This window comes from Amphibalanus amphitrite, unplaced genomic scaffold (assembly GCF_019059575.1).
Source record: "Amphibalanus amphitrite isolate SeventyFive unplaced genomic scaffold, NRLGWU_Aamphi_draft 000557F_arrow, whole genome shotgun sequence".
NCBI classification, from domain to species: domain Eukaryota; kingdom Metazoa; phylum Arthropoda; class Thecostraca; order Balanomorpha; family Balanidae; genus Amphibalanus; species Amphibalanus amphitrite.
In genome coordinates, this window is record NW_024882051.1 from 195,848 (window position 1) to 222,296 (window position 26,449).

At 49.1% G+C, this 26,449-nt stretch overlaps 1 protein-coding gene across 1 annotated transcript in view; it reads right to left on the reverse strand.

The window, feature by feature from the left end:
* Positions 1–5,428: 5,428 nt before the first annotated feature.
* The window catches only part of LOC122393842 (homeobox protein PKNOX2-like), a 41,941-nt gene continuing 20,920 nt past the window's right edge, over positions 5,429–26,449 (reverse strand). The window contains exons 3-5 of the mRNA XM_043390254.1: positions 24,640–24,811; positions 23,511–23,735; positions 5,429–5,573 (exon numbers count right to left, since the gene is read on the reverse strand). Coding sequence (XP_043246189.1) covers positions 5,550–5,573; positions 23,511–23,735; positions 24,640–24,811 — 421 coding nt within the window. The 3' untranslated portion in view covers positions 5,429–5,549. The remainder of the gene's footprint in view (positions 5,574–23,510; positions 23,736–24,639; positions 24,812–26,449) is intronic.

The window sequence follows — 26,449 nt, forward strand, 5'->3', positions numbered from 1 at the left end:
AAAATCGGCCCAGTAGCGGCCGAGTTATGGCCAGAATAAATTTGGCGTCTACTCCTGGCCGGCGGTGCTCTGTTCCGGTATTCATTGCCAAAGGTCAGTGACCTGCCGGCTCTGATTTCCCTCAGTTTTGCAGCGAAGAAACTGAGCCTAAGGCGCGTGCTCTCTGCTCGGCGCCGGCCGCGGCCCAAAATCCCGCAAAGATGCGCCCGCCACGTGCAAACCGCCGCACGCACCCCCTCGAAAAGTTGATACGACAAACAGATGCACGCGTCCGACTTATGTCCAAAATTCCACCCCCGTAGCCCGCACCGTTCCGGAGCAATAGCCCGCCAAGCGTGACTGACGCGTTACATACATACATACATACATACATACATACGTACAGACGTTTTGATTTTTATATATTATGTGAATGATGTTTCCCCAGAACCCTGCCAGTTCCGAGAAACATCGGTGAGGCGTTTTACCTCGGCGGGGCGACTTGCCCCGGTCTACCCTACCCCTGGCACCAACTAGCCCCGGTCTTCAAGTCCACAAACGACAAAACAGTGCAATTCAAATCTTTATATCTATATTTCGCAGACGTTTCAACGACAAGGCGTCTTCGTCAGTGCAAATGAAATGAAACTTAGTACATATGTTTGATTAATTAGCATATTCGATAGCATATTCAATAGGATATTCGACAAATATTCGATAAATTAGGTATACTATTCGTATTCATTCAATCGTGAACGATGTGAACGATTGAACGAATACGAATAGTAATTTATCGAATATTTGTCGAATATCCTATTGAATATGCTATCGAATATGCTAATTAATTAAACATATGTACTAAGTTTCATTTCATTTGCACTGACGAAGACGCCTTGTCGTTGAAACGTCTGCGAAATATAGATATAAAGATTTGAATTGCACTGTTTTGTCGTTTGTGGACTTGAAACAATGCCTTCTTACCAACAATAGCCCCGGTCTCCCCTACCTTTGCGGGAAACACTTATATCATTACGCAATTCAAAACACAGCTGAAAATATGGTGCTCACTACCAATGGTTTGAATAACCAGCACAATCCATCAATTAGCACATACTGTAAAAAATTACTTGCTTGCGTGTTATCCTGGCCAATGTCAGCCCCGGCGCCAAGGCACGTTAACCCTCGCCCGGCGAGGGAGGTTGATGCAACCCCCTAAGATTTTTCACAGATAACTTTAACCCTCGCCCGCACATGCCATTTTCCCATCCTAGAACGCACATGGGGTGGTTGCCACCACCCCCCCCCCCGCGCCATTTCGTTCCTGTTGGAGATAGAGCTTAGCGGTAAAGACCAAAAAGATTCTTTGGGAAGAGACAAATCCAATGATACCCAGTTTTACCTTCTCAGGTCAGTCATTGATCTTCCAGGTCAGGTCAAACTAAAAAATGTTGCTATTTTGGGTCAACATTGGATATCAAGTGCGCTGCTTACCATATACCGATGACGATGCTGTTTTCTGGTGCCAAGCCAGCTAGAACCTCTTTGTCACACTACCCGACCAGATTTTTGCTGCTGAGGTCATGTCAGGTCAAGTTAGGTCAAGGTCAATAATATGTGTTTGTATGTCTGTGTGTGTCTGTGTGTATACTTATGTGTGCACCGATTATTTTTGTGTCCATATTACATGAAATCATGATCTGAGAAGCTTTTACCAAAAATGTAGTAAAAAAACTTGACAAAAAGTAATTTCCGCTTACCTAAAACGCAATTATCTTAGATGACCTAGGTTGACCTTGACCTTGACCTTGACATCTGTACATCGTCAAACAACATGTTCCATGATAGTTGGGAGGTAAGACTGGCAAAAAAAGGCCGAAATCAAGGTGTCAAAAGCTCACAAGGCCCATAGCCAGCGCAAGATGTTGAGAATTGGCCATTTGGGTCATGACATGACCTGAAAAACAAGGTCATATCTCCGAAACAAAAATCACAGAAACTTGAAATTTTCAGTGGACATCAAGAAAGGATAGAGGAGCAACTATACGAAAATCAGCCTTCTAGCTCTAAAAATGTTGAGTGCAGAGCAGAAAGACTACCTGGGGGGTGGCAACCACCCCCCCCCCCCCATGTGCGGGCGAGGGTTAAAACGGAGGCGCATAGCGCCACCAAATTTAACTACTCTCTGGCCGGAAACTTTTTGGCACCTATCCTGAAAATTTCAGGTTTCAGTCTTTTCAGGTCAGGTCACCAGGTCACAAAAACCAATACAAGGTCAGGGGAAAATTGGACTAGTTCAGCGGCAACTGGATGCCAGAGTTTTTCGTTGATAGCGTGAGTGCTATGGCACGTAGCGCTACCAAATTTCATATATAACTTGGGAAATTTATTTGTTACTTGACCTGGCAGTTTTAGGTTCCAGTGACCCGAGGTCAGGTCACAAGGTTACAAAAACCGTAACCGGTACATTGTCAAAATAGCTCTAAAAATGCACTTTTTTGTTCATGGAAACTGGAGTTCTTCATTGATTTGATTCAAACTTGCAGGGTATATGCTTAGCCCACCGAGGTTCATCAAATGCACTCCAGTTTTTTTTAAATTTGGTTGACCTGAGGTCATCTAGAGGTCATCACAAATTTTAAGGAAATTTGCCCGAAGGTGTAAAGATGACTGATGAGAGATTTGTACTCTTTTTTAACGTTTTTGTATTATACTACCTTGATTTACATCTAGTTGGTGTTTGCAAGCTGAAGGAATGCTTGGGTCGGGTCAACTGAGGTCAACTAAGGTCAAACTACGTTTTTGCTAATAACTTGGCACACAATGAGGCTAGAGCTTCAAAAATGGTGTCATTGTGTTCCTTGTGATCAGGTAATTCGAATGATATGCAATATGAAGCATTTTGATTGACGTAAACTCAATTAATTATTTTAAGTTCACTTAATTTTGAAAAAAGATTCAAAAGTTCACTTAAATTGGTAGCAAAGTATATCATTCGATGCCTACAGACGTGCTTAGTTCACTGGTGCTTTTATGTTTGCTTTATCTTCACTAGATATTAAGTTATAAGCGAAACCCTTTTGACATGTTTTTACGAAGTTTTTGTACTTATACCCTCCAAAGTCCAAACCACCCTAAATATTGGCTTAGAGTCACCAAATTTTCACGAGGGTGAGATCTCTTATAGGCCCACCTATCCTGTAAATTTGGCGTTTCTTAGTGCCATAGGAGCCAATCGCCGAGGGGGTCGTACCAACCCCTCTCGCCGTCCGTATTATGAAAAAGGCCCTCGCCTGGCGAGGGTTAAATTGACATTAACACATCATGGGTTAGTGAGATGTTAACTTAACACGCCTTGGGTTATTGACATATTGAGATTTGCCAGGATAACAAAAAGGTAGTATGTAAATATGTAGTTGATGCAGTGTATTGCATTGAGCGTGGGACATTTGGTAAAGAAATAATAGAATGAGAACGTTTATAGATTGCAAAATATTTTCAGACTCCCCTGAAATGACGTCTACGAAGAAAACACCGAGCACAGCATCCGAAGGCCTTCGTTATTTCTAATTGATATATTACCCAATACATACAGTAGCTAGCCTTTCCAAAACCCTCTCGTCGAGAGCTCGCAAATACGGTTAGCCTCAACCACTCATAGTACGGTGCAGAGTGCGGCGTCCCATGTACTGCTGAGCACTGAGCAGGCTACCGACATGACGGCCACGCTAGGCGAAATTGAGCACCATGGTCTGTTCGACGAGCGCATGTTATTATGGATGGACACATTATAACACACCCGCTGGCTGCCGACTGCTCAGCGCTGATGCAGCTGATCGCGGGCGGCCCGCGGCCCGCTGCTGTGAGCGGAGGCCCGGCGCGGCGGGTTTCGGTCGGCACTATCACAGATGGCCGCGCCGGCCCGGTCACGGCGTCCCCAGCGCCCTCTCCGCAGCGTCCGCAGCACTCAGCGGCCGTCCGGCGGCCGGCGTCCTCAGCGGCCCGCCCTGCCGCAGCCCGTCTCCGTCCAGCGTCCTCAGCGGCCCGCCCTGCCGCAGCCCGTCTCTGTCCAGCGTCCTCAGCAGCCCGCCCTGCCGCAGCCCGTCTCCGGCCGGCGTCCAGCGTCCTCAGCAGCCCGCCCTGCCGCAGCCCGTCTCCGTCCGGCGTCCTCAGCAGCCCGCCCTGCCGCAGCCCGTCTCCGTCCTGCGTCCTCAGCAGCCCGCCCTGCCGCAGCCCGTCTCCATCCTGCGTCCAGCGTCCTCAGCGCACCACCGAGCCGGCGAGCTCCTCCGAGCTGCTGCACATCTTCCCACCACACTTGTGCGGACGACCAAACACTTCCGGCTGAGTCAAATAGGTACCGCTCTTCTGAAAGGATATGAATATGTTCGTCAATATCTAAAAGCTGAACAATTATACAATCCGTGACTGTCATGACTCATGAGTCGTATCATACATGCACAGTGCACACACAGCGGCAGGGCGGATATGACATTGACGGTTTTCACGACAGCCATTTGGTGCAGATTAGGCGCAGAGTTTGGTACAGATTTGGTCAACTTAGGTTCAGCGTGTTTCTTAAAAGTTATCAGTTTGGGCTGCACAGATGCTTATAAACCTCATATTTCAAATTATCAGACAAATTATTTTCAGTCTTCTTAGTGCTTGTGCAAGGAGCATTTGTAGTTTAAAATACTTTGTGAATGACATTATTTTCGATTAAAACACTGAAATAAATTCAAATCATGACACCAAGATATTTATAGTAAAAGAGGTTTGGTGCAGATTTGGTCAAATTAGGTGCATTTGCCTTACAGCCCGTCGTGAAAACGGCTATTGTGAACAGAGTGGGGCGTGCACCTTTTTCACAAAGGTTGTGCGATGGAGCGTCTGACTGACCGGCGAACGCCCACTAACCGGTGGAACGGCCCCCTGACTGGTGGAGCAGCCCCTGACCACTCCAGGGGAGGCGCCCACCTACTGTAGTATACCTCCACTGAGCGGTGGAACGGCCCCCTGACTGGTGGAGCGGCCCCTGACCAGGGGGTGCGCCCACCTACTGTAGTCTACCTCCACTGAGCGGTGGAACGGCCCCCTGACTGGTGGAGCGGCCCCTGACCAGGGGAGGCGCCCACTTACTGTAGTCTACCTCCACTGACCGGTAGGAACGGCCCCTGACCAGGGGAGGCGTCCACTTATTGAAGTCTACCTCCACTGACCGGTGGGAGCGGACCACGACCGGTGGGAGCGCGGCATCCCCGGGAAAGGCGGCACCCCCGGGAAAGGCGGCCGGCACCAACTGTGTGTCCACCTCCGTCCTCCACTGAGCGGGGGGGGGGGGGCGTGTCTGGTCCGGTCGGCCCCCTCACCTGGCCCGGCGCTGAGCCCCTGCAGGGACATCGGCGGCAGGCGCTGAGCCCGAGTAGAGCGGCGGCCCTGCGCTGCGCCCGAGTAGAGCGGCGGCCCTGCGCTGAGCCCGAGTAGAGCGGCGGCCCGGCGCTGCGCCCCTGCACGGACATCGGCGTAGAGCGGCGCCCGAGTAGAGCGGCGGCCACCGCCAGCGAGGCGCGGCGCTAAAACCTCTCTCCGAGCTCACACTGCAACAGAGGAGCGAGACGAGACACTCAGACACCGGGCAGCTGAAACCACTGAAACCAGGACAGGACAGCTGAAACCACTGAAGCCAGGACAGGAGACACCAGACAGCCCAAAGCCACTGAAACGGACAGGGACACCAGACGCCGGGCAGCTAAACACTTATGACCGCTATGATCTTGATAATAAATCGTTAAGTGGACTGACTCTGGGTGTAAAGAAGTTATTTTCCCCTGTACTTCGACCTTTATTGACAGGTCTTCAAAGGGGCAATGCGATTCAAAAAACCAATTCAAAAACCAATTCAAAAAAGTACAGGGAAAATAACTTCTTTACACCCAGTCAGTCCGCTTAACGATTTATTATCACTAATATACCTGGGTTAAAATATGACTTTACAGTCTCATATAACGAATCGCTATGATCTTGTCAATCTGGAAAGTATTGCGACGGCAAAGTTTTCAAGATCAGTGATCCTCAACGTTATATAATAACTTATTTTGCCGGGGAAGATGAGTACAATCTCCTCCAAACAAAGATATTTATTACGATAGGTAGGCGCGTAGTACGAACGAGTACATACTCGTACGTGTACCTGCTTCACCTCCAGCGATAGGAAAAAAGTGCTAAGTTGGTAAAATCAATGTACACTACAGAGTTGAGTTGGATGCCCAGTTGGGTGCCTCTTGTTTAGTAATGCGAAAGTGGCGGAAGAATTTGTACCTTAGAAATTGTAATTGAAATAGTACCTTATATATCTGAGCCAGCGTTTGAACAGTTAAGCCTGCTTGGTTGATGGGTGAGATCAAGCAATGGCAAGCTCGGACATGGATTCATACCTCTAAAGGCTGCCCCACACTGGACCTCGCATGCGGGTTGCGAGTTTGCGGGTTTTGAGTTTGCTGGCATGATACTGATTTATAGAGTGATTAGACCGTTCCCTCATGGTATCTTCATGATTGCAGTGAAGCCGATACACCTTCAGATTACATATAGTCGCAATACCAGCGTAACGAACCAAAATTCGACTCCAACGAAAAACCCGCAAACCTCGCAGAACTCGCAGACCTCGCAGCGAGGAAAATCGAAAGTTGACTCAAAATCAACTTTTGGAATGCGATCCAAGGTGGCTCGCAAGCTAAGAACATGCAGACTCGCTTGCTAGATGGTAGTGTGGATCACTCAGCATAGATTGTATTATTTAATTTTGAGGAAACCCGAAAACCCAAAAAACCCGCAACCCGCATGCCAGTTCCAGTGTGGGGCGGCCATTAGAGTGCCCCCATTCAGAAATCCCAATCCCCGAACGCCGAGACCGAGGCAAGAAGGCACTGACATCCATAGACATGCATAACACGAAGAAATTGAGCAGTGAGCACACCCGTCCGTCGTTTCCATCTTCAGGATGTTCAAGTCATTCTCCTCCACGCCGCAACCCTCGATCCGGGCTGGACAAGCACCTTTATCTCATGCGGGCTGCTCCCTTGGAGCGGCTCCGCTGCTCCCCAGGGAGCACACTAGAGGTGTCAATCGGAACTTAAATCTTCGGAATTCCGATTTTGTCCAATGTCCAATTCGGAATTCGGTTGGACAATGACAGCAGGCTTTGGACAACTTTGGACAATCGCTTGCTACACCTCAACATTTTAATAAAGTAATCGTGTTTACCATTGATTGCCTATTAGAAAGCTCAGCTTTCGATATGATTAACACTTTGAGCTGGTAACGATACATTAAAAGCAAAGTTAAATAACGGTGTTGAGTGTAAACTATTGCGTAGATGTCGGACATCTTTGGATAAATGGCTAGCTTGGACATTTTTGGACGGACAGTCGACGTAAGTATTGGACATTGGACGGACATTGGACATACATTTTATGAAATTGACACCACTAGAGCACACCCACCGCAGGCTGCAGTGAGTACTGGGGGGGGGGGGGCTGGTCGTAGAGCACTTTATGGGCAGGATAAATCCGTTATCCAGGACCGGATACGATTGGATCCCAAATTTGGAAAAAACAACGGATCTGGGCGGGCCGGATTCGGGAATTGGGGGTTGAACACGGATCAGAAAGGAAAAAATTATAGCATTCAATATTCATGTTAAAAATTAACTAATCAACAAAACAACGTTAGGCGGAACGGGCGGACATCGATAGCAGCGCTTCTATCGGTCACTAGGGAAAGCTGGGCTGTAGGCGACGAAATACCGGCTGAGTTGTCACAAGTTAAATAGGTTTAAATAACATCCGTCTTGTGAAAAAGTTGAACTTTTGCTTCAATATTTCTACAGGCAATTTTAGAAGTGCCTTCACATAGATTACAAAACCGTTTAAATTATTTTATTCACTTCAAGCCTTCCCTATTGTTCTTGATGATGCGGGAACTATTTCTAATTAGTGTTTCTAGCTTAGTAAAAGAACATATTGTGCAAACGATGAAAAAAGCATAAATGGAAGATTTTAAATGTAATTTTCTGTAACAAATAATGGTAAATTCTCTACACATCAAGGAAAGGGTGCATGCTAACTGATAATTTAAAGTTCTTGGGGCCAGTTGGTTTCTTCTTTTCTTACGTCGCCCCAATGGCCGCGAATACACTTGTGATAACGCCTATCGAAACAAAACAAAACAAAACAAAAACAAAACAAAACAAAACAAAACAAAACAAAACAAAACAAAACAAAACAAAACAAAACAAAACAAAACAAAACAAAACAAAACAAAACAAAACAAGACAAGACAAGACAAAACAAAACAAAACAAAACAAAGCAAAGCAAAACAAAACAAAACAAAACAAAACAAAACAAAACAAAACAAACAAAACAATACAAAACAAAACAAGACAAAACAAAACAACTTAAAAAGCTGAAACTCTGCTTGAGGCTCATGATGAATAATAATAATATAAGAATAACCAGTAACCTCATAATATAAATCAGAGATAGGAGCCAAAAAGTTATATTTTAAGTTATCGAATATTTCGCTCCTGGAGCTTCGTCAGCGATAATTACAAAAAAAAAAACATATACGTTTTTTCAACTTAATATTTCAATTTAATAGTTATTAATATTAAATTTCAATTTAAATATAACTTTTTGGCTCCTATCTCTGATTTAAATTATGAGGTTATTGGTTATTCTTATATTATTATTATACAAAACAAAACAAAACAAAACAAAACAAAACAAAACAAAACAAAACAAAACAAAACAAAACAAAACAAAACAAACAAAACAAACAATAAACGAAACAAAACAAAGCAAAAAACAAGGTGAGTACATACCAACATACCTACTCGTAAATAAGGCACGCCACCCACGCACCACATCCACACCAAGATGAAACACGCTCCAGTTATCGTAAAACAAATTTTTATCTCTCTGTCATACACGTTATAAGCCATATCGACGACTCATGTTTATGAACAGCTCTTAAATGGTAGTAAGCATCTGTTAGGTTGTGTATTAGCATGCAGGGGTTCCGCCACAGGAGGGTACGCGGGGGTCCGGACACCCTCAATAATTCCCATGGGGGGTACATACAGTACCCCCCCCCCAAATATTCCGAATACCTGTAACCTTGTTTTGCGTTAGAATGACTAAATCATTCACAGAATGAGTTGAATAATTTAATTAGAATGTGTTGATGGTCGCAAGGCTAAGGAATTTAAGATCTAGAAATGTAGGGAAACACGAAGATGTTGTGACACACGAAGTGCTCAACAATCGCCGACCTATATTTATGGGAGTGTCATTATTCTACCATTTTGTTATTACTATGAATGCGTTTAAGATTGCTAGGACCCTCGCCCCGTTGGGGGGGGCATTTTGGCCCCCTCTGTGGTTTTTCCTGAATAGCAAAAAAACGGCGGCGCACAGCGCCGCCAAATTTTCAGTACCTTCCCGGGCATCAATTTGACACCTTCACACAAAATTTCAAGTCTTAGGTCACCCTAGGTCAGGAGTTATTGAGGTCAAACTGAGGTCATGTTCGAGCAAAAATGAGCAAAAAACATGCAATCTTTAAACGCTCACCAAATCTACAGTTATGATGCAATTTCAAAGTTCTTTATATGGTTTAGTAGACAACAAGCGGCGCTACAAAACTGCTATCTCAGATTTTCAAAATTTTGGGTTTTTGACCCTAAAAAATTCAAAAAATTGATTTTTTTTGAAAAAACTTTAAAAAATAAAACAAAATCCGGAATATATGTGATAGTCCCTGCGCTCTTCTATATACATACCAAACTTCAGATCAATATCTCGTTTTTTGACCAAGTTATAGCGAAAAATCTGTTCAAAAATGATGACGTCAAATTTTTGAACTCAATTTTTAGCGATTCTAGACCACGTACAGCAAAACAAAGACCACCGTTGAACTCCCCGTGACGAGCTGCATCGATTCCATACCCATTTTATGCAAAATGCAAAAATATCAACTTTGAAATTTGACCTAATTTGACCTGACCTTGACCTGACCTTGACCTGACCTTGACCTGACCTTGACCAAAACGTGACCTAAGCTGGCCCCAAAGGCTGCCTGACCCACATAATCGCATTTGTCATGTAAAATGGACCATAAAACATGCATCACACGACACTTTCATATTGTGACCCCCCAGTGACCTGACCTCTGTGACCTGACCTGGTATCAGTGACCTCAAATAGCAAAATATGTGTTTGAAGAACATTTCCCCATCGATGATTTTCAATGAAATGCATTTTACCTCGATTTTACAACGCATTTCTTGAAATGGCTGTAAACGGTGAAAATTGGACCTTTGACCTGACCTGTGACGTCATCGGTTTGACCTAGGTCAATAAAATTGGGTCACAAGGTAGTTCCCTAATTGGGCTATCCAACACCGTTTGCCGCTTGTCGCTAGGTTGCGTGGTTCTCGAGATCTTAAGGGGGGGCCAAAAATTTGGCAATAATTTCGTGAGAGGGGTCCAGCTTGCAGGACACCTCCTAGACACAACACCCGCCCCAAAAGAGCTTCAAATCGATCTGAGAACCCTCTTTCCATGTGAGATCACCCGATAGTGTGTACCTATGTGTGTGTGTGGGGGGGGGGGGTAAGCCGATCTTTCGAGCACCATACTTGTCTGAGAGCCTTATGCGCTGTCTGATGGCTAACACCGCCCTTGGAGCGCGCAACAGCGGCCTCCTTTCCTTAAGAACGTTGATTTGAGAGGCCGCCATGTCGGTGTCATTGAGCTCCGCTTCTCGGTTTTCGACTCCTCTTGCAAACTGAACCTTGTTTTTTTCGGTTCATAAAGCTAAATCCTCCCGATAGAATTGTTAAGTTTCCTTTGAACTCTAGAAAAACGGCAATTTTTCATCGATTTCGGGAGCTGCAGGGGGGGTGGGGTGGGGGTTGGGGTGGGGGGTAGGGGTGGGGGTGAGTGAATTAGCCCAAAAATCCCCACCTTGGATCCGCCAGCGAGGTTTTGTGTTTTTGGTCGGACCCCCCCCCCCCCATCCCAAAACCGTGGCGGAGCCCCTGTAATAGCATGTCAGACAAAAAAGCTCAATGTTTTACTGAGCGAATTGTTTCTAGAAGTGCGGTTGCTGATGTACCTTTTAAATACGATCAACATGAGACACGTTATGCAATAAATAGTAAACAATTTGGATGCAATCTACTGAATGCATGAGTTGGCTTTGAGCGGACGTCCATCGTCTCTGTGCTTTGACTCGGCGGTATGCCAATTGGCCTGTGAACAGCCCGTGAAAACTGCACTGGCCTGGGCCGCCCGGCCGACACTGGCGTGCATGACCGCCGGCATCCATCATCCGGCATGCAGGCCATTAGCCATGTTTGCTTTCTATAGGCGCCGAGGGCGGCTGCAGTCGGTCCAATTTGGCGCTGCCGGCTCCGTTACCTGCTGCACTCTGCACTCTGCACCGTGCACATGGGCCAGAGTAGCCACACGCCGGACTGCCGGCCGGGCGCGGCGAGGACGCAGCTCCGAGACGCGGGTGGCACACGTCTTCTCTTTTTTATATTCGGACCCGTTTTAGTCAGTATGTAGGCATAACACTTCCCTTCATCATTTGACACGCTAGTAGCCATGGGCCGAACACTTAGGCTGTGGAAACGCAGTCATTTGAAAAAAAAATGCTTGCCCTCGGATAAACTGTTGGAAAGTCATTGCTATAGTGCATGTGTATTGCGTATTTTATTATGCATAAATAGTCTACTGACTAAAATCTTTCGTCAATGTCCAAAACATTGCTATATGAAAAACCACAAACATATCACTCCACAAAATAACCGAAGGCTTGTTAAAATGAAATCGGACTTACTCCACAAGAGTTCGTTGGGTCGGAGCTTTCGAATTGTATTACAATTCTTCGTCAGCGAGAGTCGTATCGGATGTTAAGATCGAATCGAAGGTACAGTGCGGATCGAACAAAATATGGGTCGGACAGGAGGGTCTCTGAGGCAACTAGTTGGTCTTGAAATAAACATACAAGCACTGGGAAAACACGTGAATAATAACAGGATGCACACTTACTAGAAAAAGCCTGTAAAATGGGTATAAAACACACTAGTAAAATATCTAATACAAAAATATAGGCAGGTAAGTAAAAATACAGTTAATGACATGTAAAAAATTGCATAGATTAGGTGCAAACAGTACCTAAAGCAGAGATAAAGCTTTACAAAAACACGAATAGTAAACTAGACTAAGATATAAAATATCAAAATGATAAATTCTATAAATGAACTTTTTAACGGCAGAAACGGCGAATAATGGGAAGCCACCTGTCTTGCAGCAGGGCACCAGAGTTGCGGTTCACATTCGCGTCATTGGGTGACACTAGGACGGCTTCCCGCCGTCCCACGGTACGAATGTAGGCCGATTCGAGAAGGAGGTCTCATCTGGTGGTGGCAGGCACGGTTCAGGATTTTGGCGTCGTCGAAGGCCGGCGTGCAGTCCCGGTGCGTGCTGAACGCTGAAGCGTTGGCTCTGGAGCGGACCGAGCCAGCCCAGCTCTCTCGGTGCTCGCGGACTCTGGTTCCAAGTTCTCGGTCCGTTTCTCCGATGTAGACGACCGGGTCACCTTCTACCCGGCAGGAGCACTCGATGCAGTAGATGACATTGCTCTCCTGCTGCTTGGGTAGACGGTGCTTGGCTTGGCTACAGAGGAGGGTCCCGATGGTCTGCGACGGCTTCGACACGAGCTGAATGCCGATCTTGTTGGCTTCTCGCTTCAGTTGGTAGAAGCAGGGACCAGCGAACGGAACCGAGAGCCGGACGGGTGCAGGCAGCGGGCTGGGGTTCGGTGGCGACGGCAGAGCCCTGGCCTTCAGCTGGAGGTCCTTTTCTGTTCTTCTTAGGATCGGGTTGATGAACGAGAGAGGGTAGCCGTGTCGGTGGAATTTCTTGCGTATAAAATCAAGTTCTTGCAGGCGGTCTTTGACGGAGGAGCAGTAGCGGATGGCACGTAAGCAGTCAGATCTGATGGCTAATCTCAGATAGCGCGTCTCTGTATAGGAGTTGAAGGCCGGTACTTGGTTAGTGGTGCATGCCTTCCGGTAGACATTTGTAGTGAACTTGTTGTCCTGTCTTGTGATCATGATGTCTAGGTAGGGCAGTCGTCGATTTTCTTCGATCTCAGTAGTGACTTTGATGTTCTGGTCCTTGTTGTTGAGCAACTCCACCCATGCATTGAGGATGGTGTCGCTGCCTTCGAAGAGGACCAAGTAGTCATCAGCATATCTGCAGAATGAATAAATTCTCCCTCCACAGTTGGCTGCCAGTAGTTCCAAGTCACGTTCCCAGTGTCCCATGTACAAGTCCGCGACAACTGGTGAGTAACTTTTACCCATGGCTAGGCCAGCAGTCTGCCTAAACCATCTCTCTCGGTCGCCGTCCTGGACGACAGCATGGCAGTTCTTGATGGAGATGCAGAGAAGGTCAGCCACTGCATCTGGCCTCAGGCAGGTTACGTCAGAGAGGGCGTCTTGGTTTTCATTCAGCATGGTTCGAATGAGAGAGATGGCCGACTGGGTAGGTATAGATGGGAACATGGCCTCCACATCCAGCGAGATGAGGCGGCAGCTGTTGGTGGCGTGACCCATGCTCTGCAGCAGATCCAGGACTTCCATCGGAGAACTGATGGAGTGTGGAGGCCGTGGGAGAACTTTTAGACAGGCTGTCAGATGTTTTGTGAGCTCGTAGTCAACACCCCGGTGAGCTGGGCAGATCGGCCGGAGTTTCAGGTTAGAAATCCAGCTGAGTCGCTCTTCTTCAGTGGATGGTGGATTCGGGTACTTGTGGGTCTTGACCAGGCCATAGAATGGACCGCTCCGACCATGTGTTTTAGAGAGACGGCGATAGAGTTTGTAGCCCTCCGGGTCTTCCTCTTTGAGCGTTCTGTCTCTTCTTTTTCCACGGGTGGCTGGTCCAGCCAGTGCGGTGAGGAGGTGGTCGTTGAACTTGCCGGCAAAGGCTTCGGCTGGGTCGGTAGCCACTTCTTCGTAGACTGGTGTCTGTAGAGAACGTAGAAGGGCAGCTGTGTAATCCTTCTTGTCAATCACTACCAAAGCCTTGGCTTTGTCGGCTGGGATAATGACCTTGGTGTCATCTCTGGCCAGTGACTTCAAACCTTCAGTGATAGGCTTTGACGGCTTGGGCTGGGGTCTGCTGCTCGTGCGCGCCAGAATGGTCTCAGCCTTGTTCAAGAAGGTCGTGATGTTGTCCCCGGTGACACCGAGCCGATCCGCTTGTTTGGTGGCGATTTCAGATGCCAACTGACTTTTCAATGCAAGCTCTAGCACAGGTGGCTTGGGCGGAGCTACAGCAAACTTGGATCCGAGCCGAAGGACGTTATCCTCTTCTTTGGAGAGTGAGCGGTTGGTAAGGTTGATGACAGTAGTGACCTCTGTAGCGGGCTGCCTTGGCTGTTTGTTCCTGAATGTTAGTCCTCCATTCTCCGATAGAAGACTGTGGAACTTCTTGGCCTTGGTTGCGTCACTAGTATTCAGTGAGTGGTTGTAGATGTTCTGAGCCTTGCTTTCTAGAAGAGTCATCGCGGTCTCAGAAGCACCACGGCGCAGTAGGCTGGCTTTGATGCCTTGGAGGCGGGCTTTGGTTCGGAAAATTTCCGATCTTGCTTCATCAAAAGTAAGACGAAGTCGATCTTCCTCTGCCTTTTTCTTCCACTTGGCTTCACGTTCGGTGGAAGGCTTGATGTAGAGCCTCAGGCCACGAGGAATGAGCTTCGAATCCTTGCAGTGACGTAGGAATGTCATATGGGATTGACATTCCTGCTGCTCGTGCCTTGGCGCGCACGAGCAGCAGACCCCAGCCCAAGCCGTCAAAGCCTATCACTGAAGGTTTGAAGTCACTGGCCAGAGATGACACCAAGGTCATTATCCCAGCCGACAAAGCCAAGGCTTTGGTAGTGATTGACAAGAAGGATTACACAGCTGCCCTTCTACGTTCTCTACAGACACCAGTCTACGAAGAAGTGGCTACCGACCCAGCCGAAGCCTTTGCCGGCAAGTTCAACGACCACCTCCTCACCGCACTGGCTGGACCAGCCACCCGTGGAAAAAGAAGAGACAGAACGCTCAAAGAGGAAGACCCGGAGGGCTACAAACTCTATCGCCGTCTCTCTAAAACACATGGTCGGAGCGGTCCATTCTATGGCCTGGTCAAGACCCACAAGTACCCGAATCCACCATCCACTGAAGAAGAGCGACTCAGCTGGATTTCTAACCTGAAACTCCGGCCGATCTGCCCAGCTCACCGGGGTGTTGACTACGAGCTCACAAAACATCTGACAGCCTGTCTAAAAGTTCTCCCACGGCCTCCACACTCCATCAGTTCTCCGATGGAAGTCCTGGATCTGCTGCAGAGCATGGGTCACGCCACCAACAGCTGCCGCCTCATCTCGCTGGATGTGGAGGCCATGTTCCCATCTATACCTACCCAGTCGGCCATCTCTCTCATTCGAACCATGCTGAATGAAAACCAAGACGCCCTCTCTGACGTAACCTGCCTGAGGCCAGATGCAGTGGCTGACCTTCTCTGCATCTCCATCAAGAACTGCCATGCTGTCGTCCAGGACGGCGACCGAGAGAGATGGTTTAGGCAGACTGCTGGCCTAGCCATGGGTAAAAGTTACTCACCAGTTGTCGCGGACTTGTACATGGGACACTGGGAACGTGACTTGGAACTACTGGCAGCCAACTGTGGAGGGAGAATTTATTCATTCTGCAGATATGCTGATGACTACTTGGTCCTCTTCGAAGGCAGCGACACCATCCTCAATGCATGGGTGGAGTTGCTCAACAACAAGGACCAGAACATCAAAGTCACTACTGAGATCGAAGAAAATCGACGACTGCCCTACCTAGACATCATGATCACAAGACAGGACAACAAGTTCACTACAAATGTCTACCGGAAGGCATGCACCACTAACCAAGTACCGGCCTTCAACTCCTATACAGAGACGCGCTATCTGAGATCAGCCATCAGATCTGACTGCTTACGTGCCATCCGCTACTGCTCCTCCGTCAAAGACCGCCTGCAAGAACTTGATTTTATACGCAAGAAATTCCACCGACACGGCTACCCTCTCTCGTTCATCAACCCGATCCTAAGAAGAACAGAAAAGGACCTCCAGCTGAAGGCCAGGGCTCTGCCGTCGCCACCGAACCCCAGCCCGCTGCCTGCACCCGTCCGGCTCTCGGTTCCGTTCGCTGGTCCCTGCTTCTACCAACTGAAGCGAGAAGCCAACAAGATCGGCATTCAGCTCGTGTCGAAGCCGTCGCAGACCATCGGGACCCTCCTCTGTAGCCAAGCCAAGCACCGTCTACCCAAGCAGCAGGAGAGCAATGTCATCTACTGCATCGAGTGCTCCTGCCGGGTAGAAGGTGACCCGGTCGTCTACATCGGAGAAACGGACCGAGAACTTGGAACCAGAGTCCGCGAGCACCGAGAGAGCTGGGCTGGCTCGGTCCGCTCCAGAGCCAACGCTTCAGCGTTCAGCACGCACCGGGACTGCACGCCGGCCTTCGACGACGCCAAAATCCTGAACCGTGCCTGCCACCACCAGATGAGACTCCTTCTCGAATCGGCCTACATTCGTACCGTGGGACGGCGGGAAGCCGTCCTAGTGTCACCCAATGACGCGAATGTGAACCGCAACTCTGGTGCCCTGCTGCAAGACAGGTGGCTTCCCATTATTCGCCGTTTCTGCCGTTAAAAAGTTCATTTATAGAATTTATCATTTTGATATTTTATATCTTAGTCTAGTTTACTATTCGTGTTTTTGTAAAGCTTTATCTCTGCTTTAGGTACTGTTTGCACCTAATCTATGCAATTTTTTCATGTCATTAACTGTATTTTTACTTACCTGCCTATATTTTTGTATTAGATATTTTACTAGTGTGTTTTATACCCATTTTACAGGCTTTTTCTAGTAAGTGTGCATCCTGTTATTATTCACGTGTTTTCCCAGTGTTTGTATGTTTATTTCAAGACCAACTAGTTGCCTCAGAGACCCTCCTGTCCGACCCATATTTTGTTCGATCCGCACTGTACCTTCGATTCGATCTTAACATCCGATACGACTCTCGCTGACGAAGAATTGTAATACAATTCGAAAGCTCCGACCCAACGAACTCTTGTGGAGTAAGTCCGATTTCATTTTAATTCACAATTCATCTCCACATCATGTCTTAAAAAAAAAACGAAGGCTTGTTGTCAATAGTTAAAGCACGATTCGTTAAAATTGTGTTTTTCTATTAAAAAAAACAAATCTGAGTTCCCTGACAATTTGGCAAAAGCTGCCTGAGATATACCTATTCACTCGGCGGTATACACCTACGTCCTACAGGTGTCGTTACATGGGTGTCGCCTGTCGGTATACTGATCTCAGGCAGCTTTTGCCAAGTTGTCAGGGAACTCAGATTTGTTTTTCAATAGAAAAACACAATTCTAAAGAATAGTGTTTTAACTATTGACAACAAACCTCCGGTTATGCATGGGTATTGCTTTGTATTGGATTGGAAGGGTCCGAGTCTTACCTATCAATAAAATCAGCATTTGCGGTGCATGGTAAAAATGCCCCTGGTACCATAAGATTAAACAAAAAAAGCCCTACCAATTAGCTTCAGAAATGGACGTCCATGGAATAAACGAAGGGATATCTAGCATACTTACGAGTACATACAACCTCAAGTTCGAATTGTGACTAATGCTCGTTTTAATAGATAATATGCACAAGGGGCTGCACATTGCACGTATAGATTCATGCACGAATTGTGAGCCCGCTTAGAAACAGCCACTACACACGTGCAAATTGCCTAATTGGGGTGGCTGAATTTTCGGGTGACCGTTGAAGGTACTGCCTGGCAGAGCGATTTGTCGTCAGCCACTGGTCCGCTAGCGGCGGACCGCCCATTGCCCGTCGGCATCGTGGGACCGCAGTGCACTTCTGGACCGAAATTATACCGAAATTATACCGAAATTATACCCACATACCGGCTCCTGCAGACCGCAGGGGCCGGCGGTAATTACATAGCGCTGGTGCCGCAATTCGAATTACATTCGATTCTCCAACAAACCCTATTTTAATAATGCAAAAACACATGTGCATGTGAAGCATAACTTCGGGGAAATGAATTTGGCCGAATTCATTCGTGCGGGCCGGTCTAAAGGGTTTGTACTCCCCAAAGATTAGTTGCATCAACCCTAGTGAATAATAGTAAATTTTGCCGAGCATGGTCCAGTTCCAGAACCTGTTTTTGCCATTTGGTTCAATGTGGTTACCTTTAATCAGTCTTTTGGGAACATGATTTGCGTACGATAGCAGATAGCATCGTAAGAAAAAGATAGCAGAAGTCAAGAAGATATAACAAGAGAAAGAAGACAAAATTATTAACAAGATAGCATCTCACTTTTCGGCATTTGTCAAGGAATGTCCAGAGCCAGTAGGTGCTGGTTCATATCATACATGTAGTTGATAGGCATCGCCATTTTGACAATTTAACTATGCATTTGACAGAGTGTTCATTCAAGCCATTCATTCAGCTTGAATTCATTCAGAGTGTTCATATTTGGATGGATATGCTCAGCTGAAGATGAATTAACCTTCATTTAGGCTACAACGAGCCGAAAACGTCTGCTATTTCGTGGGCAACGGAATGTGCAAGTTTTAATGAAAGTGCGAAGTCCAATTACCAACAATCTATGTATGTACAATATTGTATTGTCGACTACAGAATGATGTTCCACTTTTCAGACAATTATTTGCCTGGAGTGGTAGGCTGTGCCGCATCACACAGGCTGAGTTCACAAATTATAGCTTTGTCCCAATGCTTACAATCGATACGATTAATTGCGTGATAAACGGCACAACTTAGCGCTCCGGTCAACTGATAGCTTCTGAGGAGTGGAATATCATTCTGTAGTTGACTATACTCGAGGGCAGCGCTTTTCGAGGAGCGCTGTGGCCCGAAGGTTTGAACTTTGAATTGTGAAAAACGCCCGCCCGCCGCAAAACGCAAACACCGCAAAACGCGCAAAACGCACGCCCGAAACGCCAACGCAAAGGTCGCAAAAAATAAACAAACGCCCGCCCGCCGCAAACCGCAAATTAAAAAAAAAACGCAAAAACGCCGTATCATTCTGTAGTTGACTATACATACAGCGCTCTATATGAGAAGCACTTCCGAAAGAATTCCGAATTGGTGGAAAAGTGGTTGGAAAGGATAAAATTCAATGGATAAATATCGGGAATCTAACGGCGCTACTCAACGGGGGGCTCCGTGTATGGCTGGCAGAATTCGGAGAGCGGCCGCCAAGTTTGGTCGTTCAGAGTGCAGCGCGGCTCCGACCCGGCCCGGCCCCAATACCGTCCCCCGGCCCGAACGGGTCTGGGAGGGCGGTCGTCGTCTCCTCGGCATTCAATTCTGGGAGCGCGCCGCCGCGGCGACTGGAGTCTGATGTTGTGGCCGTGGCCGCTGTCTCACTTCGTCCGACCATTGGTGACCGACTCTCTCCTGCGAGCTCCACTTCTCATTAAAGATAATCATTTGTTTGGCAGTAAGTACTTACTAGGGGCAGGGTTATTAACACCCCCTCTAACTTGGCTCCTGAGCCAGGTAGCGACACACACGCGATGAGCAGCATCCGAAAGAGCGTCAGATCATCAAGGAAGCACTCGGTCATTTTCCGGGTCACTTCAAAGGTTGAATCTGAAACAATGCTGACTGCTGACATTGGCAAAATTTTACCTGTGATGACATTCGTACACTCGCCTTTCGAACTGGCCTGAGAAATGACCGAGTGCTTCCTTCATGATCTTCGACGCTCTTTCAGATGCCGCTCACCGCGAGTCGCTACCTGGCTCAGGGGCCATGTTAGAGGGGATATTCAAACACCCCTGGCCGGGCACCGGCCCGGCGCGGGTTAAACCAATAGAAACGTTGAGCGCAACCCTTGGGACCATCTTGGGACCATCACAAAACTTCGCTCAAACAACCCGCGGCTGAACATTGGAATTGAAGCTTAATGATTGCCATCGAACCGTCTATTTCGTAGCATAACTAGTTTCATTGCAACATACCTAGGTAGTTTGCATTCTAATAACTAGTGAAATTGCAAACTACCTGGCCGGTCAGGTAGTTTGCAACGTAACTAGTTGGGTTGCCAACTAACGGATTTCGCGCACTAAACTGTAACACATAAACTGTATCTCCCTATTTGCGATCCAGTGTGCACCGTCTCGAGGGGTGCATCAGCACGTGGCGACTGCCGGTCGCGCGAGCTGTCACGACACGCGGCCCTCGGGCGCGCCGGGCATTTTGGCGGCGATAAATCGCAAACACATCATAGCTGTCACAAGGGGCGCCCGGCGGCCGGGCCGGGCCGGGCCGGGCCGGGGCCGGGGGCCGCGGCGCCATTCCGCGGTGATTAGCCTGCATTGATGAGCTCAAATTGCCACTCTGTGTAATTTTACGGCCCGTAACTGCCTTTGCAGAGGCGATTAGCTGCGCGCGCGCACAGCCTGGGAGTGCTGGGTCGGGCGGCGGACGGCCACACCGCTAAACGGTGTCGCCGGCGAGCGGGGCTGGTCGGACGTTCTCAGTCGCCACTGTGCAGCGGGACGGGGTCGCTAACACGGCACCGCGGCAGCGTGTGCAGTGTGCACCTATGCGCCGAGCTGGTACTGACGGTGTGACAGGTACTTACACCGCCCCGGCCCAGGTCCTTACATACATACCAGCGGCAGGCACGGTGAACCCGCCGGCGCGGCGCGGTAACGCTCCAAAGCCAATGTGACGGAAGGCTTTGGACGCTGACGCGTCATGTAGGTAGCGAATGCGGTCTTTTCTTGGCACGTTTCTATGAATATACCGTAATTATTGCTTATTCTAAATATGCATGAACGTCACCTTCTTAAAATCATTGGGAGGGTTTTACTTTAACCCGCGCCCGGCTGGGGGTCCTGGATTTCCACGCCCTGCTGGGGGGGGGGGGTGTTTGAACACCCCCCCCCCCTTGTAACTCGTCTCCTGGGCCACGTAGCGATACGCAGAAGGCGGCGTTCGAAAGAGCGTCGAAAATAATGACGAAATCACTTCGGTCAATTTTTTGGTCAGGTCAAAGGTCAGGTCACCAGAGGTCATTGAAGGCAAAATTTCGCCGATTTCCAGGTCGAATGTCGAAAATTTCCAAGAAGTCAACGCATAACTCGGGAACCAATAGAGCTACAGCGCCGCGGAAAAGCGCATTCGATAGCCCTATTAACGCCCTTTCTGAATAATTCTCTCAGATTTGACCTAACTTCAATGGTTTTGCCGGCAGGGGGCAAAAACTGCAAAAATAGCCGATTTTTTTCGGAAACAGTTTTTCTGCAATAACTTTTGACCCAAGCCTTGTACGAGCTTACTTTTACCGGCATCGTGTTCCTCTCGTCAAGACGCATCAAATGAACTATAAGTTGACCTTGAAAGGTCAACTTGAAAATTTGACCCCAGGTCAAGGTCATGACCTGACCGGAAAGGGTCATGTTGCATATCAGTCGATCCGTATCGTCGAGCTGAACACATCTAAGGCGTTTTTATCGCTCTAGCATGCCTCTATCAAAAGTTATTTGCGAAAAACTGTTAGATACCATTCGTAACCTAAGATGACCTCAGGGCATAAACAAGGGTCACGGACACCATTTTCATGTTCAGTGTGTCTAAAACACTTGTAATTCGGTGTTTGGGAGTGGTCTTTCGTCCAAAAGAGGCGCATTTCAATTTTCTCCCATTGACTTATAATGGGGAGGTCGCAAAATTGACCTGACCTTAGGTCATCGATATCAAAATTCTGAGATATACATTTTGTACATGCTATTGCTCTTAGCAATCGCTGAAAGTTTCAAAGTGATCGGTCACTCGGTGTAGCTATGACAGACATTGAAACTTTTTATGAGGTGAGGTCACTTAAAGTGACCTGGTGACCTGACCTTGAATGACCTTGGTCTGAAATTTTCACAACATGTGTAGAATTGATGTATGATAAGGTGTACCAAAGGAGCGCCGCCGTTTTTGAGATATTCGCGAAAAACCACAAGGGGGGGTGTTCAAACACCCCCCCCCCCCCCCAGCAGGGCGCGGGTTAACATTTTAGTATCTGTTTATGGATTATGATAAAATACCGAAACTATTTGTAGGATTCAGGCCCCATACCAGGGTTATTAACAGCATCAAATAAATATGTAAATATTACAGATACGTACCTAATTAGAATGCATTCAAATCTAAGCTATCGCCCTTGCAGCGTGCATTTGACCGTTGCTGACCTCAGAGTGACTCCGTCGCACCACTGATTGCGTTCGTGTTACGAGAACATTAGCCCGTAGCAATTACGATGCGTTCTCATGATTGCATCCAATCCACCTCTTATGTGGCAATGGACCTCGCAAACGGGTTTTGAGCCATCATGCATCCCATTAGCTCGTACCCAAAGTGAGCCAAAATTCAGCGCATTGACCCACTCTCACATTTCCCGAGTTCGACGAAGTTAAATTAAGCACATCTACGCAGAGCCTAATCCATGGAAGCTGCAAACCGGGCTGTTGAAAGTTTGTTCAGCGCCCGCCGAACCACAAACCAACCGAATGTGCGTATCGGTGGCGCAGATTAATGCGCCCGGTCAGATCTGCACTAGAGGTGGCAAATGATGAAAATTTTGGGAACCAGACTCGAACCAGACCCGGCTGGACATTTCTGGAACCAGTCGGACCCGGTCTTAGTTGGAATCGGAACCAGTTGGACCCGTTCCCCAAAAGTCAATTAATAGAAACTGCTTGTAGGTATCATTAGTTGCATCATGTAAAACAGCCTATTTCCCACTGGGAGTACTCATGAGCTGTGTGCAAAGAAACATTCACTTCATTCACTTCATATTTTGCAATAATGTGAAGTGCGCAAGATGTATAGTTTATGGTAGGACCCGGTTGGACCCGTCAGAAAATTTCCAGGAACCGGTCTGGACCCATATGGGTCCAGACTGGTTCTTTGGACCGGGTCCTCGGGTCCACATTTTGCCACCTCTGATCTGCACCACTGGCACATGGCGGGTGCAGCATCTGCTGTACAGACCACTGCCCAGGACACGCTCCGGCGCCCGGTCAGATCTGCACCACTGGCACATCGCGGGAGCAGCATCTGCTGTATAGCCCACTGCCCAGGACAAGCTCCGGCGCCCTGTCAATGTCGCACACGCTCTGTGCCGGACTCAGCCTTCGAGTCCACCCCTGAATTGGTGCGGTTTTTGCCAGTCATCACCAGCCCTCACACATGGACTACGACGACCACTGAATTGGCGTTGGTGCACCTGACTGACCTGGTGCTGGTGCACCATCTGCTGGACGGCGCCGCTGATGCTGTGGTGCGTTGGTGCACCTGACTGACCTGGTGCTGGTGCACCATCTGCTGGACGGCGCCGCTGATGCTGTGGTGCGTGGCCGAGCCGGGTGAGCTGGCCGGCGACTCGTCGTAGTCGGGCCGCAGCAGATTCTCGCTGTGCAGCTTGCCCTTCAGACAGGTGATGTAGCGGCTGCAGAAGTCGCGGCACAGGTCCTGCACCTTCTCCAGCTCGAGCAGGTGGACGCGCAGCACCTGGATGGCCTTCACCATCTGACGAACAGAGAGAACGGGCCGCGGTCAGGCGGCGCGGCGGCGCGCGGGGCGGCGGCCGGCCGGCCGCTCACCGCGGGCCGAGTCAGACTCAGAGGACGGGCACTAGGTGCCGCGGCGCTGCCGTCCATCTGTACACGACACAGCAGCTCCGGCTGGCCGCCCCAGCTGCCCGGAGCCTTCTCTGTACCCACACACCCAGCCGCCCGGAGCCTTCTCTGTACCCACACACCCAGCCACCCGGAACCTTCTCTGTATACCCACACACCCAGCCACCCGGAGCCTTCTCTGTATACCCACACACCCAGCCACCCGGAGCCTTCTCTGTATACCCACACACCCAGCCGCCCGGAGCCTTCTCTGTATACCCACACACCCAGCCACCCGGAGCCTTCTCTGTACCCACACACCCAGCCGCCCGGAGCCTTCTCTGTACCCACACACCAGCCGCCCGGAGCCTTCTCTGTATACCCACACACCCAGCCACCCGGAGCCTTCTCTGTATACCCACACACCCCGCCGCCCGGAGCCTTCTCTGTATACCCACACACCCAGCCACCCGGAGCCTTCTCTGTACCCACACACCCAGCCGCCCGGAGCCTTCTCTGTACCCACACACCAGCCGCCCGGAGCCTTCTCTGTATACCCACACACCCAGCCACCCGGAACCTTCTCTGTATACCCACACACCCAGCCACCCGGAGCCTTCTCTGTATACCCACACACCCAGCCACCCGGAGCCTTCTCTGTACCCACACACCCAGCCACCCACCGGCCTTCTCAGTACCCTCCCACCAGCCTCCCACCCGCCGTCCCACCACCCCTCCCACCAGCCGTCCAACCACCCCTCCCACTAGCCGTCCAACCACCCGTCCCACCTGCCCGTCGGCCTGGACGTACGCACCAGCTGGTTGACCTCGGGTCGGGCGGCGGCCAGCAGCTTGTGGTCGCCGTGCTGGTGCCGCACGAAGGCGCGGACGTCGGCGGCCACGGAGTCGGAGACGCCGCCGTCGGCCGAGCGCATAGCCACCTCACACTTCTCCAGGAGCAGCGCGAGTAGCGGGAACAGCGGGTGCCTGCCGGACGGCCGGCGGCGGCAGAGCACAACTCGTCAGAGAGGGTGGCATCTAGTGTGTACGGAACGGAGAGCACAACTCGTCAGAGAGGGTGGCATCTGGTGTACGGGACTCCGAGCACAACTCGTCAGAGAGGGTGGCATCTGGTGTACGGGACAGGGAGCACAACTCGTCAGAGAGGGTGGCATCTGGTGTACGGAACGGAGAGTACAACTCGTCAGAGAGGGTGGCATCTGATGTGTACGGGACGGAGAGCACAACTCGTCAGAGAGGGTGGCATCTGATGTACGGGACGGAGAGCACAACTCGTCAGAGAGGGTGGCATCTAGTGTGTACGGGACGGAGAGCACAGCTCGTCAGAGAGGGTGGCATCTGGTGTACGGGACGGAGAGCAAAACTCGTCAGAGAGGGTGGCATCTGGTCTGTACGGGACGGAGAGCACAACTCGTCAGAGAGGGTGGCATCTGGTGTGTACGGGACGGAGAGCACAACTCGTCAGAGAGGGTGGCATCTGGTGTGTACGGGACGGAGAGCACAAGTCGTCAGAGAGGGTGGCATCTGGTGTGTACGGGACGGAGAGCACAACTCGTCAGAGAGGGTGGCATCTGATGTGTACGGGACGGAGAGCACAACTCGTCAGAGAGGGTGGCATCTGGTGTACGGGACGGAGAGCACAACTCGTCAGAGAGGGTGGCATCTGGTGTACGGGACGGAGAGCACAACTCGTCAGAGAGGGTGGCATCTGGTGTACGGCACGGAGAGCACAACTCGTCAGAGAGGGTGGCATCTGGTGTACGGGACGGAGAACACAACTCGTCAGAGAGGGTGGCATCTGGTGTTTACGGGACGGAGAGCACAACTCGTCAGAGAGGGTGGCATCTGGTGTGTACGGGACGGAGAGCACAACTCGTCAGAGAGGGTGGCATCTGAATTCTGATGTACGGGACGGAGAGCACAACTCGTCAGAGAGGGTGGCATCTGGTGTGTAAGGGTACCTATTCAGCGGCCTCGGGCGGCTGTCCTACTGCATTAAAGGGACCGTCCCACCTTCAAAAAAAGTTATTGAATTGGCATAAGATTGGTGTTGCATGGTTCAGAGTCAGCAAAAAATGAATATCTACCAAATTTCGTGGAGAAATATTTGCCAGTTTTTGACATATTAGGCAATTACTTTTATTTATTTTTCGGAGCCTTCGCTGTTTCTACGACGTCATTTGGAAGCAATAGTTTGGTATCTTAAAAGTGCGGCAGATGTTGCGCACAAACAGCATATACCACCACTGCTTCACAAAGATGTTAGTATAAGCATTCAAAATCGCTAGATCTGCGCTGTCGTCACAAATTCAAAGGGGGCATTCAAATGCATTAGCCCAGGTCTGAATCCAAAGTGCTGCAACTTTGAAACTAGATATCTCGGAATTAAAACCTTTCTCGATTATGTGATTGCCTAAACCGGTAATTGCAGGCCAGGTTCCCAAGTAGGCAATGTCAACTCAAAACTGTTAAGGGGGATGTTCCATATAACCCGCGCATGACTGGGGCGGGGTTATATGGAAGGCTCTGCAGAGCCTACCTCCGTTTTTCTGCAATATCTTCTAAAACACTAGACCTATTGACACGAAACTTGTAGCACAAATT